This window comes from Carcharodon carcharias, chromosome 4 (genome assembly GCF_017639515.1).
Source record: "Carcharodon carcharias isolate sCarCar2 chromosome 4, sCarCar2.pri, whole genome shotgun sequence".
Lineage (NCBI taxonomy): Eukaryota > Metazoa > Chordata > Chondrichthyes > Lamniformes > Lamnidae > Carcharodon > Carcharodon carcharias.
Genome location: NC_054470.1, coordinates 205,335,174 through 205,351,566, shown reverse-complemented (window position 1 = coordinate 205,351,566; position 16,393 = coordinate 205,335,174). Strand labels below are relative to the sequence as shown.

Genomic DNA, 16,393 nt, shown 5'->3' with positions numbered 1-16,393 from the left:
ACATCCATTGCAGACATGCAGTGCAACTGTATGATGGGTGTTTTCCCTGAGATTGGCAAAGCCTGGCTTACCATTGACAGTGACATCTTCATGTGGAATTATGAGGATGGGTAAGTAGAGCATTCAGCAGGAGAGGCAGCATTTGGGTTTCTTGAGGGCATCATAAAAATCAAACAGGAGGAGAATAGAAAGCGGGGAGCTAGGTGCCCTACATCTGTATTGAAGCTTAGTTAGGGCACACAGCTGCTCTCCACACTATATAAAACATTTTTAATCAATGGGGTAAATATAATTATCAGGAAAATTGAACAAGCTAGGGGAGGGTGCTTTGCTTAGACAAATGAGTGAGGAGTAATATGCTGAATATCTTTAAATGATTTGATTCAAAAGATGGAGAACCTCTTTTTCCTTCTGTGAATGAGTCCACAACCAAAGAGCTTAATGTCACTAACAGATCATATAATGAACTTAGGAGGAATTCTGTTACTGAGAGTTGGTGAGAATGGAGCTTGCTACCACAAGGAGTCACTGAATAAGAAAGCACTTAAATATTGAAGGGAAAACTTGACAGAAATGAGGGAGTAGGGAACAGATGGATGAGGACCGGGTGCGCGCAGAGAGTTGGTGGTGAGGGGGTGAGTCCGGGGATGGAGGCAGGGTGGGAGCAAAGTGATGTGGACAGAGAGATGGGGATGGGATGGAGTTGAGGGAGGGGGGGCAGAGGGATGGGGATGGGATGGGGTGTGATGGGAAGATGCAATCTGACTGGGAGGAGGATTGTGTAGTATATAAGCACCTGAATGGCTTCTCTCCTATGTTCATTCACTGCTTAATTTTCAGGGGAGATTTGGCTTATTTTGACGGACTGAGTGAAACAATTCTGTCGGTGGGACTGGTAAAACCCAGAACAGGTAAGTGCCCTTTCCAACCCCAGTTTCTGAGGAGCAGGGCCAGACTCCAGGGACCACTTCGAAGCTGTACACCCAGTCCACATCCAGAGCAGCCGCTGTATGGATTCAGATTTGATTCTGTGCACCCTCTCCAACTTGGGCACGGGGCTGTGAGTGTTGCATACTCCTTCGATTATTAAATACATGTTCCTCTCCCTGGGTAAACTAAACAGGACAGAGGCAGAGACAGTGACATCAATGGACTGGGCACTACAGCTCGGGACAGAGACTGTGACAAATCGATGGACTGGACACTTCCCAGGACAGCGACCATGACAGAATGGATCTGAATGCCCACAGCCTTTGCATTAAGCAGATGCGTTATTCGCTCAACTAGAAATTTACAGGCAAAAGCAAACTAGTGAGGATGCTGGAAATCTGAAATAAAAATAGAAAATGCCGGAAAAACTCAGCAGGTGTAACAGCATCTGTGGAGAGAGAAACAGAGTTAACATTTCGAGTCCTATGACCCTTCTTCAGAGCTAAAGAGAAATGGAATGTGATGAAATTTATACTGTTTGAGGGGTGGAGCAGGTGAAGCTAGATAGAAGGTCAGTGATTGGTGGAGGCAAAGGAGAAATTGACAAAGGTGTCATGAACTAAAGGACAAAGGGAGTGCTAATGGTAGAGGTAAGAGCTAAAGAAGGTGCTGATAGTGGTGTAAAGGTCAGAAAACAGAATGTGATAGAACAAGGGTAAGCATTGTGTGATAGAACAACATGGAACAAGTAACAGGTGGCCCTTTTGGGGATGGGCTGGGGGGACGGGGCGGTTGTGAGGAAAAGGATAGAAAATGAAGAAATAAGAAATTTACAAATGGATAGGTTAGGTGAATGGGCCAAAATTTGGCAGATGGAATTTAACATAGATAAGTATGAGGTTATCCATTTTGGTCGGAAGAATAAAAAGGCAATTTATTATTTAAATGGAGAGAAATTTCAGAATGCTTCAGTGCAGAGGGATCTGGGTGTCCTCGTACATGAATCGCTGAAAGCTAGTTTGCAGTTACAGCAGGTAATAAGGAAGGCAAGTGGAATTTTGGCATTTATTGCTAAAGGAATAGAGTATAAAAATAGGAAAGCGTTGTTGCAACTGTACAAGGCATTGGTGAGACCACACCTGAAGTACTGTGCACAGTTTTGGTCCCCTTACTTGAGGAAGGATGTAGTAGCATTGGAGGCAATTCAGAGGAGGTTCACTAGATTAATTCCAGAGATGCAGGGCTTGTCTTATGAGGAGAGATTGAGCAGTTTAGGCCTATACTCACTAGAGCTTAGAAGGATGAGGGGAGATCTAATTGAGGTATATAAGATGCTAAACGGGATAGATAAGGTAGACGTCGAGCGGGTGTTTCCCCTTATGGGGCATCCTAGAACGAGAGGCCATAGTTTGAGGCTAAGTGGTGGTAGATTTAAATCAGAGATGAGGAGGAATTACTTTTCTCAAAGGGTCGTGAACATGTGGAATTCACTACCTCAGAGTGCAGTGGATGCCGGGACGCTGAATAAATTTAAGGAGGAGAAAGACAGGTTTTTAATTAGTAATGGGTTGAAAGGTTATGGGGAGAGGGTGGGAAATTGGAGTAGAGGCTGAAATGAGATCAGCCATGATCATAATGAATGGTGGGGCAGGCTCGAGGGGCTGAATTGTCTACTCCTGCTCCTAGTTCTTATGTTCTTAAAATGGGATAGAAGAGATAATAAAAGGGGATAAAACATTGAATAAAAATTAAAATAACTGGATAAAAAATAATAATTCATGTGGAAAAAAAAAGGGTGAGGGTGGAGGAGAGAGTTCATAGTCTGAAGTTGTTGAACTCAATTTAAAAATATGATCTGGTAGCCGTTACAGAGACCTGGCTACAAGGAAACCAAAACTGGGACCTGAAAATCCAAGGGCACGTGACAATCAGAAAGGACAGAAAGTGGGAGAATGTAGTGAGGCAGCTCTGTTAATTAAAGTGGGCCTTAATACTGTAGTGTGAAATGACCTTCGTTCTAAAGGTCAAGACCTGGAATCTGTTTGGATGGAACAAAGAAACAGCAAGAGGCAGAAAAAATTCCTTGGAGTTGTTTATAGGCTACCAAACAACAGTAATTATGTAAATCACCCTTCCTGGCAAATTTGGAAATACAAGATAAAAGCAAAAAACTGCCGATGCTGGAAATCCAAAACAACAATAAAAATAACTGGAAAAACTCAGCAGGTCTGAACACAGGAGAGGAACACAGTTAACGTTTCGAGTCCGTATGACTCTTCAACAGAACTAAGTAAAAATAGAAAAGACGAGAAATATAAGCTGGTTTAAGGGCAGGGGGTAGAGTAGAGCTGGATAGAGCTAAACCCCACCCCCCTCCACTTAAATACAAGGCTCTGTCTCATTCTGAGACGATATTTCATAAACAGTTCTGTTGGTGAAACTCCTGTTGTTGCATGTGGAGTCATACGGTAGCTAAAAAGGAAACGAGCGATTTTGTTTCCCAAGGTTCCCCTCGACAATTTTTTGAGTCCTGACTTGAAAGTTTGGATGGCTCTCTCTGCGAGTTTGATGCAAGGTGGGAAGGTGCAGTTTGGATGTGTTTAATGCTGTTTAGATTGGTGAAATTCTGAAATTCAGCACTTGTAAATATGGCTCTATTGTCTGATACAATAATTTAGGGCAATCCGTGAGGTGAAAAGCATTGGTATAACCTTTCGATGGTAGGATGTGACATAGGTGATTTCACCTCAAAAATCTCCGTCCATTTTGAGTGTGCGTCGATTATGAGCAAAGACAATGTGCCCAGTAATGGACCCATGTGGTCTATATAGATTCGCACCCATGGTCAGCCAGGCCATTCCCAAGGGTGCAGTAGGGCTGCGGCTGGCAACTTTTGTTGCAGTTGGCACTGTTGACAGTGCTTGAACTTCTCGATATCTGCATCTATACCAGGCCACCACACAAAACTCCTGGTGAGCATTTTCATTTTAGAAATGTCAGGGTGAGTGCTGTGTAATTTGGCTGGGAGCAGTTCCCTGCCTGGTACAGTAATGACTACACTTGCTCCCTAGAGTATGATGCCATCGTATTTGTGGGTGAAACATGGATTCATTTCCTCAGAAACTGGCTTACTTAACCATCCTGTAAATATCTGGTTTCTCACTTTGGACAGAAGTAGATCTCGAAAAGTCACATACTCCTGAATATTTTGTTCCCAGCTTTGATCTCCTTGTAACCATGTCTCTGTGCTGGCTATAAGATCATACCCATTAACCTCTATTTGTGCCGTTAATTCATTTATTTTGTTCTGAATACTATGTGCATTTAAGTAAAGGGCCATTAATTTTACCTTTTTATCATTTTTCTCCCTTTGACTCTATTTGCTGCTGTTTTTTATGTTTGTACACTCTGTCCCTTCCTGTCACACTCTAGGTATTAAAGCCTAAGTAGCTGCCCTGCAAGGCTGCCATGTCCTTTTGCTTTGTAAGCCTACGCATCCCCTTTCCAGAACCCTGCACCCCTCTATTTAGTTCAAAGCCCTCTCTACAGCCCTAGTTATTCAATTCGCCAGGACACTGGTCCCAGCATGAAGTGAAGTCCACCCCACCGGAACAACTCCCTTCTACCCCAGTGCTGGTGCCAGTGCCCCATGAATTGAAACCCATTCCTCCCACACCAATCTTTGAGCCAAGCATTTAACTCCTTGACTTTATTTACCCTGTGCCAGTTTGCCTGTGACTCAGGTAGTAATCCCGAGATGATTACCTTGGAGGTTCTGCTTTTTAATTTAGTTCCTAACTGATCAAATTCTTTCAGCAGAACCTCCTTTCTAGTCCTATCAGTTTCGTTGGTACCAACATGGACGACGACAATGGATCCCTCCACTCCCAAGTTTTCCTCCAGCCCAGAGGAGATGTCCTTAACCCTGGCACCAGGCAGGCAACATCACCTTTGGGACTCATGTTCTTGGCTGCAGAGAACAGTATCTATCTCCCCAGTTATACTGTTCCCTACAACTACTGCGTTCCTATTTCCTCCCCCCACTTGAATGTCTCCCTATACCATGGAGCAGTCCCCGCTCTCGTCCACACAGCTTGCAAGAATCTCGTAACTGTTGGACATTTGTAGAGGCTGAGGCTCCTCGAATGCTGCCCCCTCGGCCCCTATACCTGCCTTACCTGCAGTCACACCCTCCTGCCCCTGATCACAGACCAAATTTGAATTACCTAACTTGTGGGATGTGACCGCCTCCTGGAGCAAAGTGTCCAGGTAACTTTCCCCCTCTCTGATGTGGCGCAATGTCTGCAGCTCAGACTCCAGCTCCTCAACTTGGACCTGAAGATCTTGAGCTGCAAACACTTATTGCAGATGTGTTCGCTCTGGATCACCTTGGTGTCCAGCAGCTCCCACATGCCGCAGCAGCAACACATTACCCGTCCTGCCATTGCTATTGTATTTTATTTAATTTATTAATTAATTACTCTCGTACCCCTGCTCTTTACACTTGAAGAAACCCCCACTCTTTACCATTTATTGTAATGAATTTTTACACCTGTATCGATCTTATACTTAAGCTGTTTTTAGGAAAGAAAAAATAAAGAGTTGAGACCTAAACAGAAAACTAAGCACCTTAATTTTACTTTAAAGGCTGGAAATACTCACCATTCCTAATCACCAATCAGCTGCTGTCCACACGCTTTTTAAAATGAGCTCCCTTCACTCCCTGCACTTTTTTAAAAATGAGCTCCCTTTGCTCTCCACACACAATCACAGAATCTCACAGTGCAGAAGAGGCTTTGGCCCATCGAGTCTGCACCGATATGTGAGAAACACCTGACCTACCTACTTAACCCCATTTACCAGCACTTGGCCCACCACCCTTCCAGCAGTGCATTCCAGACTGTCACCACCCTCTGGGTAAAAAAGCTTTTCCTCACTTCCCCCTGAACCTCCTGCCCCTCACCTTGAACTTATGTCCCTCGTGACTAACCCTTCAACTAAGGGCAACAGCTGCTCCCTATTCACCCTGTCCATGCCCCTCTTAATCTTATACACCTCGATCAGGTTGCCCCTCAGTCTTCTCTGCTCTAACGAAAAGAACCCAAGTCTATCCAACCTCTCATCATAACTTAATTGTTTCATCCCAGGCAACATCCTGGTGAATCTCCTCTGCACCCCATCTAGTGTAATCACATTCTTCCTATAATGTGGCGACCAGAACTGCACACACTACTCCAGCTGTGGCCTCACCAAGGTTCTATACAACTCCAACATGACCTTGCTACTTTTGTAATCGATGCCTCGACTGATAAAGGCAAGTGTCCCATATGCCCTTTTTCACCACCCCACTAACATGCCCATCCGTCTTCAGAGATCTATGGACACACATGCCAAGGTCCCTTTGTTCCTCAGACCTTCCAAGTATCATGCCGTTCATTGAATACTTCCTTGTCAAATTACTCCTTCCGAAGTGTATCACCTCACACTTTTCAGGGTTAAATTCCATCTGCCACTTATCTGCCCATTTGACCATTCTGTCTATATCTTCCTGTAGCCCAAGACACTCAACCTCACTATTAACCACCCAACCAATCTTTGTGTCATCCACAAACTTACTAATCCTACCCCCCCACACGCTTTTTAAAATGAACTCCCCTCGCTCTCTGCGCTCTTTTTAAAATGAACTCCCCTCGCTCTCCGCGCTCTTTTAAAAATGAACTCCTCTTGCTCTCTGCGTGCTTTTTAAGAAGAGGGTGGTGAATTTTTGGAATTCTCTGCCCCAGAGAGCTGTGGATGTTCAGTCATTGAGTCTGTTCGGGGTATATGGGGATAGTGCAGGAAAATGGTGTTGAAGTGCAAGATCAGTCATGATCTCATTGAATGTAGGATTGGGCTCGAAGGGCTGAATGGCCAACTCTTCCCTTTTCTTAAATTCTTATCAGTGGACTGGACACTGCTCAGGACAGAGACTATGACAGATCGATGGACTGGACAGTGCTGCTCGGGACAGAGACTGTGACAGATTGATGGACTGGACACTGCGGCTCGGGACAGAGACTGTGACAGATCGATGGACTGGACAGTGCCCGGATTGGAGACTGACAGATCGATGGACTGGACACTGCTGCTTGTGATAAGGGCTGTGACTGAGGTGGATGTAGTTTAATGAATTGAGTGATGCTATCAATATGAGGGGAGAGTGGTGGTTCTGTTTGTTTTAGATGGGCAGTGTCTGACTTTGGCTTGATGTCTATTTCATCTGTTCAACTCTTTAATAAGAATCTCAATTTGTGTTTCTAGGGATATTCCAGCCTCACATCCGACAGCTGCTTGTACTGACCACTCCTGTTGACATTGTGATCCTGGGTGTCAGCTTCACCAACTCTCAGACAGGTGCTGAAAATAATCAAAATGTCGTATGAAATTCTGGCCTTTATATCTAGAGGACTAGAATACAATGGGGGTAAAAGTCATGCTTCAGATCATACAAAACTTGGAAGTTTTGTGAGCTGAGAGGAGGACAGTGATAGACTTCAAAAGTACATAGGCTTGTGGAATTGGTGGATGGATAGATGGCAGATGAAATTAAATGCAGAGACGTGTGAAATGATTCATTTTGGTTGGAAGAATGCAGAGACAATATATACTAAAGGGTGACAATTCTAAAGGGGGATTAGGAACAGAGCGACCTGGTTTATTATTGTTGTCTCACTGCCATGCCTAGTGGCATAGGCAACCATGGTCTTCCCAACTTTCCAATAGGAGCAACCATTAAATCAGTCTTTAATGTTGCCTAGCTGCTTCCTTCACTGTTGGCCTCTTGCTCTTAAACTAATCCGCCCGGTGGTGTTTCAGCACTCCAAACCTTCTCCATGTGTGAAGAACTCCATTTGTCATCTTTTGATATTATTTAAAGGTTCTCTTGTTTTCCCATCCCCATTCAATACTTATTTGTTTATTGTTGCTTGCTAGTACAGGGCTTGAGACCTGCTGAAAAAAGAAACTTGCTGTTGAAGCTTTTTGTCTTAATTAGGACAGTCACAAGAATGCCAAATTTCAAAGGGAGCAACAATTTATCCTGCATGCGAAAAGGGTGCTAATTGGCTTAGTTGACTTAGATCGAGGTGGTTGAGAATGCAGCAGGGAACCATGGTCTCACACACTTGTGTTTAATTGAAAAAAATGGTGCAATGTCTGGATATTTTCTTTTTGCCTGCAGAGGGCAGGTCCCTGCATATGAATATATGACCTTTAATCTTCCATGGGATGTGGGCATCGCTGACAAGGCCAGCACTTGTTGCCCATCCCTAACTGCCCTGCCACACCATTTCAGAGGGCAGTTAAGAATCAGCCACATTGCTGTGGGTCTGGAGCCATATGTAGGCCAGACCAGGCAAGAACAGCAGATTTCCTTCCCAAAAGGACATCAGTGAACCAGATTGGTTTTTACGAAAATCAATAATGGTTTCATTGTTACCATTACTGAGACTAGCTTTACAATTCCAGATTATTAATTGAATTTAAATTCCACCAGCTGCTGTGGTGGGATTTAAAACCTTGACCACAGGTTATTAGCCTGGGTCTTTGGATTGCTAGTCCTATGACGTAACCAATACACTAGCGTCTCCCCAAGCTAAGTGAACTACATTGTGAGGCCCCGAGTCTAGGGAAGACTGAAATATTATGGCTAGTGCCTCCGCAATTTCCACTTGACTTTCCTCAGTATCCTTTGATGCACCATGTCCAATCTGGGTGCCTTATCAGCCTTGAGGACACACAGCTTATCCAATACAGCACCCCCTTATCAATTTAAATCTTTCTAGTGTCTGAATTTCCTCCTCTTTTATCTGTGGCCTGGGAAGCATCATCTTCCTTGGTAAAGATAAATGCAAAGTATTCAATTATGACCTCAGCTTTGCCCTCTGCCTCCATGTGTAAATCCCCTTTTGGGCCCTAATTGGCTCAACTCCTCCTTTTACCACCCATTTACTAGTTATATAGAAAACTTTGGGATTCCCTTTTATGTTAGCTGGTCTCTTTTCTGACTCCCTCTTTGCTTCTTTTATTTGCTATTTCATATCACCTCTGAAATTTCTATATTCACAGAATCACACGGTGCAGAAGAGGCTCTTCAGCCCATTGAGTCTGCACTGACACGTGAGAAATACCTGACCTACCTACTTAATCCCATTTACCAGCACTTGGCCCATAGCCTTGAATGTTATGACGTGCCAAGTGCTCATCCAGGTACTTTTTAAAAGATGTGAGGCAACCCACCTCCACCACCCTCCCAGGCAGTGCATTCCAGACCGTCACCATCCTCTGGGTAAAAAAGTTTTTCCTCACATCCCCCCTGAACCTCCTGCCCCTCACCTTGAGCTTATGTCCCCTCGTAACTGACCCTTCAAACTAAGAGGAACAACTGCTCCCTATCCACCCTGTTCAGCCTGGTACTTGACTGTTTTTTACCTGACATCTGTCATAAGCACACTTTTTCTTCTTGATCTCAATTTCTATCTCCTTTGTCACCTAGGGAGCTCTGGATTTGTTTGCCCTACCTTTCCTTTCAAGGAATATACCTGAGCTGTGCCCAAAATATCCCTTCTTTGAAGGCAGCCCATTGTTCAGCTTTTTACAATTCTTTATGGGATGTGGGCATTGCTGGCAAGGCCAGCATTTGTTGCCCTTCCCTAAGTGCTCTTGAACTGAACATTTCAAAGGACAGTTAAGAGTCAACCACATACATGTGGATTGGGAGAAACAAGTCGGCCAGACCAGGGTAAGGACAGCAGATTTCCTCCCCTAAGTGTGCCTTTACAACAACTGATGATACATATGAACATATGAATTAAGAGCAGGATTAGGCCACTCGGCCCCTTGAGCCTGCTACACCATTCAATAAGATCATGGCTAATCTGATTGTAACCTTAACCCTACATTCCCACCTACCCCTGATAACCTTTCACTGCCTTGCTTATCAAGAATCTATCTACCTCTGCCTTAAAAATATTCAAAAACTCTTCCACTGCCTTTTGAGGAAGAGTGTTCCAAAGACACTCAACCCTTTGAGAGAAAAATTTTTCATGCCTGTCTTAACTGTGCGTCTCCTTATTTTTAAACAGTGATTCCTAGTTCTAGAATAATTTCGTGGTCGCCATTACTGAGACTAGCTTTATATTCCAGATTTATTAATGCCATTTATTCGCCATTTTTCCTCTAAATTTTGACTCCAATTTATTTGGCCCAAATCCATTCTTACCCCATTGAAGTTGGATTTGCCCCAATTAGTTATTCTTACTGTGGATTGGTCTTCGTCCTTTTCCATAATCTGGCTAAGCATAGGAACATAGGAGCAGGAGTCAGCTGATTGGCGATTTGAACCTGCTCCACCATTCAATAAGATTATGGCTGATCTGGTTGTGGCCTCAGCTCCATTTTCTTGTCTGCCTATGGTGGTATACCCTTGACCCCTTCGCTTTACAAAAATCTGTCTAGCTATACCTTGAGTAAATTCACTGACCCAGCCTCTACTTTCTGGGGAAGAGAATTCCACACAATGACCCTTTGGGAGAAAAAAAACTCATCTCTGTCTTAAAAGGGTGGTTTCTTATTTCTAAGCTGTGTCCCCTAGTTTTAGTCTCCCCCACAAGAGGAAACACCCTCTGGGTAACCATTCTATCCAGTGGCTTCAGGATCTTCTATGCTTCAATAAGATCACCTCTCAATCTTCTCAACTCCAATGGGTATAGGCCTAACCTGTTCAACCTTCCTTCATTAGACAACCCATTCATCCCAGGAATGAGTCCAGTTTCCAAAGCAATTTTATATTTTTTAAATAAGATCACCAAAACCGTATACAGTACTCTAGATGTCTCAGCGGGGCCCTGTACAGCTGCAGTAAAGCTTCCCTACTTTTATATTCCATTCCTCTTGCATTAAACATCAACATTCCAATGGCCTTCCTAATCACTCGCTGTAACTGCACGCTTTGTGATTCATGTACCAGGATACCTAGATCCTTCTGTACCACCGAGTAGTGCAATTTTTCTCCATTTAAATAATATACTGCTTTTCTATTTTTTTTGATATTCATTCATGGGATGTGGGCTTCGCTGGCTGGGCCAGCATTTATTGCCCATCCCTAATTGCCCTTGAGAAGGTGGTGGTGAGCTGCCTTCTTGAACCGCTGCAGTCCATGTGGCGTAAGTACAATCACAGTGCTGTTATGGAGGGAGTTCCAGGATTTTGACCCAGCGACAGTGAAGGAACGATGATATATTTCCAAATCAGGGTGGTGAGTGGCTTGGAGGGGAACTTCCAGGTGTTGGAACTTCAAAATGAAGATTATAACCAACGCCTCTACTTTCTCTGCAACCACTTATTTTAAGACCTTAGGATACAAGCCACCCGTTGTGGGGACTTGCCAGCCTTTAGGTCTTATAATTTTCCTAGCACCCTTTCCCTAGTAATGGTGATTGTATTAAGTTCATACCTCCCTGTCACCTCTTGATTTTCAAGAATCTTTGGGAAGTTTTCCAAGTGCTCTACCATGAAGACAGACACAAAATACTTGTTCAGTGCCTTCACTATTTTCTTATTTTCCATTATCAATTCCCCAGACACTCACTCTCTCTCCAGAGGACCAACACGAGCTTTGCCTATTCAAATACCTCTAGAAACTCTTAATCTTTTTATATTATTAGCTAGCTTTCTCTCATACTCTGCTTTCTGCCTCTTTATTATCTTTTTAGTCATTCTTTGCTGGTTCTTAGTCTTTCCAATCCTCTGACCTACCACTAATCATTGCAGATTTGTACAGTGTTTCTTTCAACTTAATACCATCATTAACTTCCTTATTTATCCACGGATGATGCATCCTTCTCAAAGAGACTTTCTTTCTCACAGGGATCAATTTTTTCCTGAGTGTTATGAAATATCTCCTTAAAAGTTTGCCACTGCAACTCCACCGTGTGCTACCTTTTTTTAATCTAGTTTCCCAGTTCATCTTAGCCAGCTCTGTCTTCATGCCCTCACAGTTACCTTTTATTTACGTTTAAAACAGCAGTCATGGACCTACACTTCATTTCAAACTGAACATGAGCTACTGTTATGTTATGATTGCTGTCACCTAAAGGCTCCTTTAACATGCTGTTATTGACTAATCCTGTCTCTCTACACATTACCAGGTCTCGGATAGCCTGCTCCCTGGTTGGCTCTTGAACGTACTGCTCTAAGAAATTGTCCCGAAAACACACTATGAACTCATTTTTGGGGCTACCATTGCCAATCTGATTTTCCCAATCTACATGTAGATTAAAGTCACCCATGATTATTGAGGTACATTTCTTACACACCCCATTTATTTCTTCCTGTATGCTCTGTCCTACAGTGTAGCTACTGGTAAGGGGCTTATAAACTACTCCTGCAAGACCTCATACCGTTAATATTTCTTATCCCCACCCAATCTCTTCATCTTGCTTTTTCAAGCTAAGGTCTTCTCTTCGTACTGAACTAATGCCATCCTTAATTAACAAAGCTACCCTGTCGTTCTGCTGTGTCAAAAACCTTTCAACATTCAGGTCTCAGCCTTGGTTATACATACTTATCCCTGTCTGTGCTAACAGTTTATCCTTTTTGTTAGAAATGCTCCATGCATTCAGATTCAGAGCCTTAAACTCTGTTTTTTTTTATTATTTCTAGCTTTATCTGCTGGTGCGCTACAATTGTGTGTCCTCTCCCTCCCTGTCACACTCTGGAAGTCATGACCCAAACTGCTGCCCTGCTCTATTACTTTGTTGTTTCTCTTAACTTTACCATATCTCCTCTCACATGATCCCTCCCCCGCTACCCCACACTATTTAATTTAAAGCTCTCACTATAGCCCTAGTTGTATGATTTGCCAGAACACTGGTCCCGGCACAGTTCAGGTATAGACCATCCCAACGGTACAGCTCCCGCTTTCCCCAGTACTTGTGCCAGTGCCCATGAACCAAAACCCATTTCTTCCACACCAGTCTTTGAGCCATGCATTTCATCTCCAAATTTATTTATCCCATGCCAATTTTCTTGAAGTTCAGGTAATAAACCATAGATTATTACCCTTGAGGTTTTGCTTTTTAATTTGGCCCCAGCTGCTCATGCTTCCTATGCAGAACCTCCTTCCCAGTCCTATTTTTGTCATTGGTATCACTGGATCCTCCCTCTCCCACTGCAAGTTCCTCTTCAGCCCTGTGCAGAAATCCTGAACTGGGCAGGCAACGCAGCCGCCCGGATTCAGGGTCTCGACTGCAGAGAATATATCTATCTTCTTGACTATACTGTCTCTTATCTCCCCCCGCCCCCCACCCCACCCCAAAGCCCCGAATGGTAACCTTCACCATGGTGCCATGACTGGTCCACTTTTCAGTCCTTCTCATCCACACAGGTGCCATGCACCTCATACAAGTTGGATAAAGTCAGGGGTTGAGGATCCTCCAACATTCCCTGTTGGTTCCACTTACCTGCCTGACTTGCAATCACATCCTCCTGATCATTGACCAACTGTAAAGCCCTGTCTAACCTAAGGGGAGTGATTGCCTCTTGGAACAGAGTGTCCAGTTAACTCTCCCATCCCAGGTGCTCCGCAATGCCTGCAACTCAGAATTGAGCTCAGCAAGTTGATACCAAAGTTGCTTAAGCTACAGACACTTAATGTAGATATGGTTGTCCCGGATTGCAGTGCATTCCACAGATTCCCACATGCTGCAGTCACGACACACCACCAGCCCTGCTATTTCTTTACAATTGATTTAATTAGTCAATTAGTAAATAACTTATACAGATAAAGAATAGAAAGTTGCACTCACCTAGCTTGGAGACAAGAAAGGAAACTCACCAGCCACTGGAGGCTGAAAAGAAAGTAAAAAATGGAGCATCTGTTCCCCTCTGCACTTAATTCCCACCTGAACCAAATTCTCAACTCCTTGCTCAATCTACGTCTTGCTGAGGTGTAGCCTGTGTCTGTGCACCCCTCTCTTCATCACGATACAACCTTATGATACATTGATCACTGTCCCATAACTGTTCCCTTACTGCTGCTTGATCAACTTGCCCACCTTATTCCCAATAATCTGATCTAACAGTGGGTCCTTTCTCATTTGACTGAAAACATGCTGCTGAAGAAGGTTTTCCTGAGAACACTTGGAACTCTTACCCCTCACTACCCTGTGCACAACTATCACAGTCTGTATTTGGATAATTTAAGTCATCCATTATAACTAATAATATAAATTATAATTTTTGTACCTCTAATTTCCTTGCAAATCCTACACCCTTCCTACTAGCTGGTGGCCTATAGATGACACCGAGCAATGTAAATGCATCTTCTTTGTTCCTTAACTCCTTTTCCTTAGCCAATAGATTGTGTCCTTCACCCCTCTGGGACATCATCTTTATCCAGCACAACAATGCTCTTTTTAATCAATACCACCACCCCTCCCCCTTTTCTCCCTTTCCTGTCTTTCCTGAACACCCTCTCTCCAGGAATTTTTTTGTTTATTCGCTCATGGGATGTGGGCTTCACTGGCTGGGCCAGCATTTATTGCCCATCCTTAATTGCCCTTGAGAAGGTGACGATGAGCTGCCTTTTTGAACTACTGCATTCAGTGTGTTGTAGAGACACTCAGTGTTGTTAGGAAAGGGGCTTCTCGATTTCTCCCTTTCTCTGACCCCAAATATTAACTTCTAATTCCCCATTCTAGTGCTACCTATCTCTCCCATTATTCTGTGTACCTTAGTATTCTTCTCTGATGTTATCTCTTGGTTCCCAGACCCCTGCCAAGTTAGTTAAAACCCTCCCCAACAGCACTAGCAAATTGCTCGGCAAGGAACTCGCCCCAGCTCTGTTCAGGTTCAACCCATCCAGTCTGCACTGGCCCCATTTCCCCCAGAGCCGATCCCAATGTCCCAAGAATCTAAAGCCCTCCCCCCGTACCATTTTTCCAGCCACGCATTCACCTGCATAATTCTTCAATACTCACCTTGATGTGGTACTGGGAGTAATCTGGAGATTACGATCTTTGAGGTCCTGCTTGCTAATTTTCTTTCTAGCTCCCTAAATTCTTACTGCAGGACTTCTTTCAGCTGATGTCATTTGTACCAATGTGAACTATGGCTGTTGGCTGTTCACCCTCCCGCATCAGGAGGATGCAGCCACTCAGTGACACCCTTGACACCAGGGAGGCAGCACAGCATCCTGGATTCACGTCTGTGGCTACAGAAACATCTGTTTGCTCCCCTAACTGTTGAATCACCAATCACTATTGCTCTTCCAGTCTTCCTTGTAAATCCCTGTACAACTGAGCCACACTAAGAATTCTTCCTAAGCACCAAATTTCGAAGCTGTCAAAGATAAGAAACAGGAGCAAGAGAGCCTGTTGTGCTATTCATTACGGTCATGACTGATCTTGGTCTTGAACTCCACTTTTCTGCTGGCTCCCCATATCCCTTGATTCTCTGAGACAATTAAAATCTATCTGTCCCGGCCTTAAATATATTCAATGCTGAAGCATTCACAGCCCTCTGGGGTGGAGAATTCCAAAGATTCACAACCCTTTGAAGTGATTTCTCCTCATTTCAGTCCTAAATGATTGACACCTTGCCCCGAGACTGTGTCCCCATGTTAAAGATTCCCCGACCAATGGAAACAATCTGTGTCTATCCTCTAAAGCCCCTTCAGTCCCTGCTATGTTTCAATGAGATCACCTTTTCTTCTAAATTCCAGAGAATATAGACCTGTTTTACTCAGCCTCTCATCATAAGGCAACCCCCTCATCCCAGGGACCAATTTGATGCACCACCTCCAATGTTAAGTACATCCTGAAGTATGAGACCGAAACTGCACTCATTATTCCAGATGTGATGTCAGCAAAGCCCTGTACTCCAATTCCCTTGCCATTTGCCTCCCTAATTACTTGCCAAACCTGTATGCTAGTTTTGTGTTTCTTGTACAAGCATACCCAAGTACCTCTGAACATCAACATTTAGAAGTTTCCTTTGTCTTTTAAAAAATATTTTGCTTTTCTATTCTTAAGACCAAAGTGAATAACCTTACACTTCCCACATTATACGCCATCTGTCATTTTGTTGGCCTAGGCCTAAGCCTCTTAGCTGCTTCACCCTCCATCATAAGGCTAGAAGTGGGAATGTTTGCTGCTGATTGCACCAATGTTTTGCAGCATTTGCAACTCCTCAGATACTGAATCAGTCCATGTCCAAATGCAGCAAGACCTGGACAATATCCAGGCTTGGGCTGAAAGTGGCAGGTAACAGTCACACCACACAAGTGTCAGGCAATGACCATCTCCGACAAGAGAAAATCTAACCATCTCCGTTGATATTCAATGGCATTACCAATGCTGAATACCCCACTATCAAGATCCTGGGGTTACCATTGACTGAAACTGAACTGGACCAGAGGCTGGGA

General features: G+C 43.8%; 1 protein-coding gene across 4 annotated transcripts in view; it reads left to right on the top strand.

The window, feature by feature from the left end:
• The window catches only part of nup155 (nucleoporin 155), a 287,604-nt gene that overhangs the window by 23,208 nt on the left and 248,003 nt on the right, over positions 1-16,393 (top strand). For 3 of the 4 annotated variants that reach the window (XM_041186949.1, XM_041186950.1, XM_041186951.1), the window contains exons 4-6: positions 14-110; positions 841-911; positions 7,231-7,323. In XM_041186949.1, coding sequence (XP_041042883.1) covers positions 14-110; positions 841-911; positions 7,231-7,323 — 261 coding nt within the window. The remainder of the gene's footprint in view (positions 1-13; positions 111-840; positions 912-7,230; positions 7,324-16,393) is intronic. The other variant, XM_041186952.1, reaches the window with a different exon arrangement.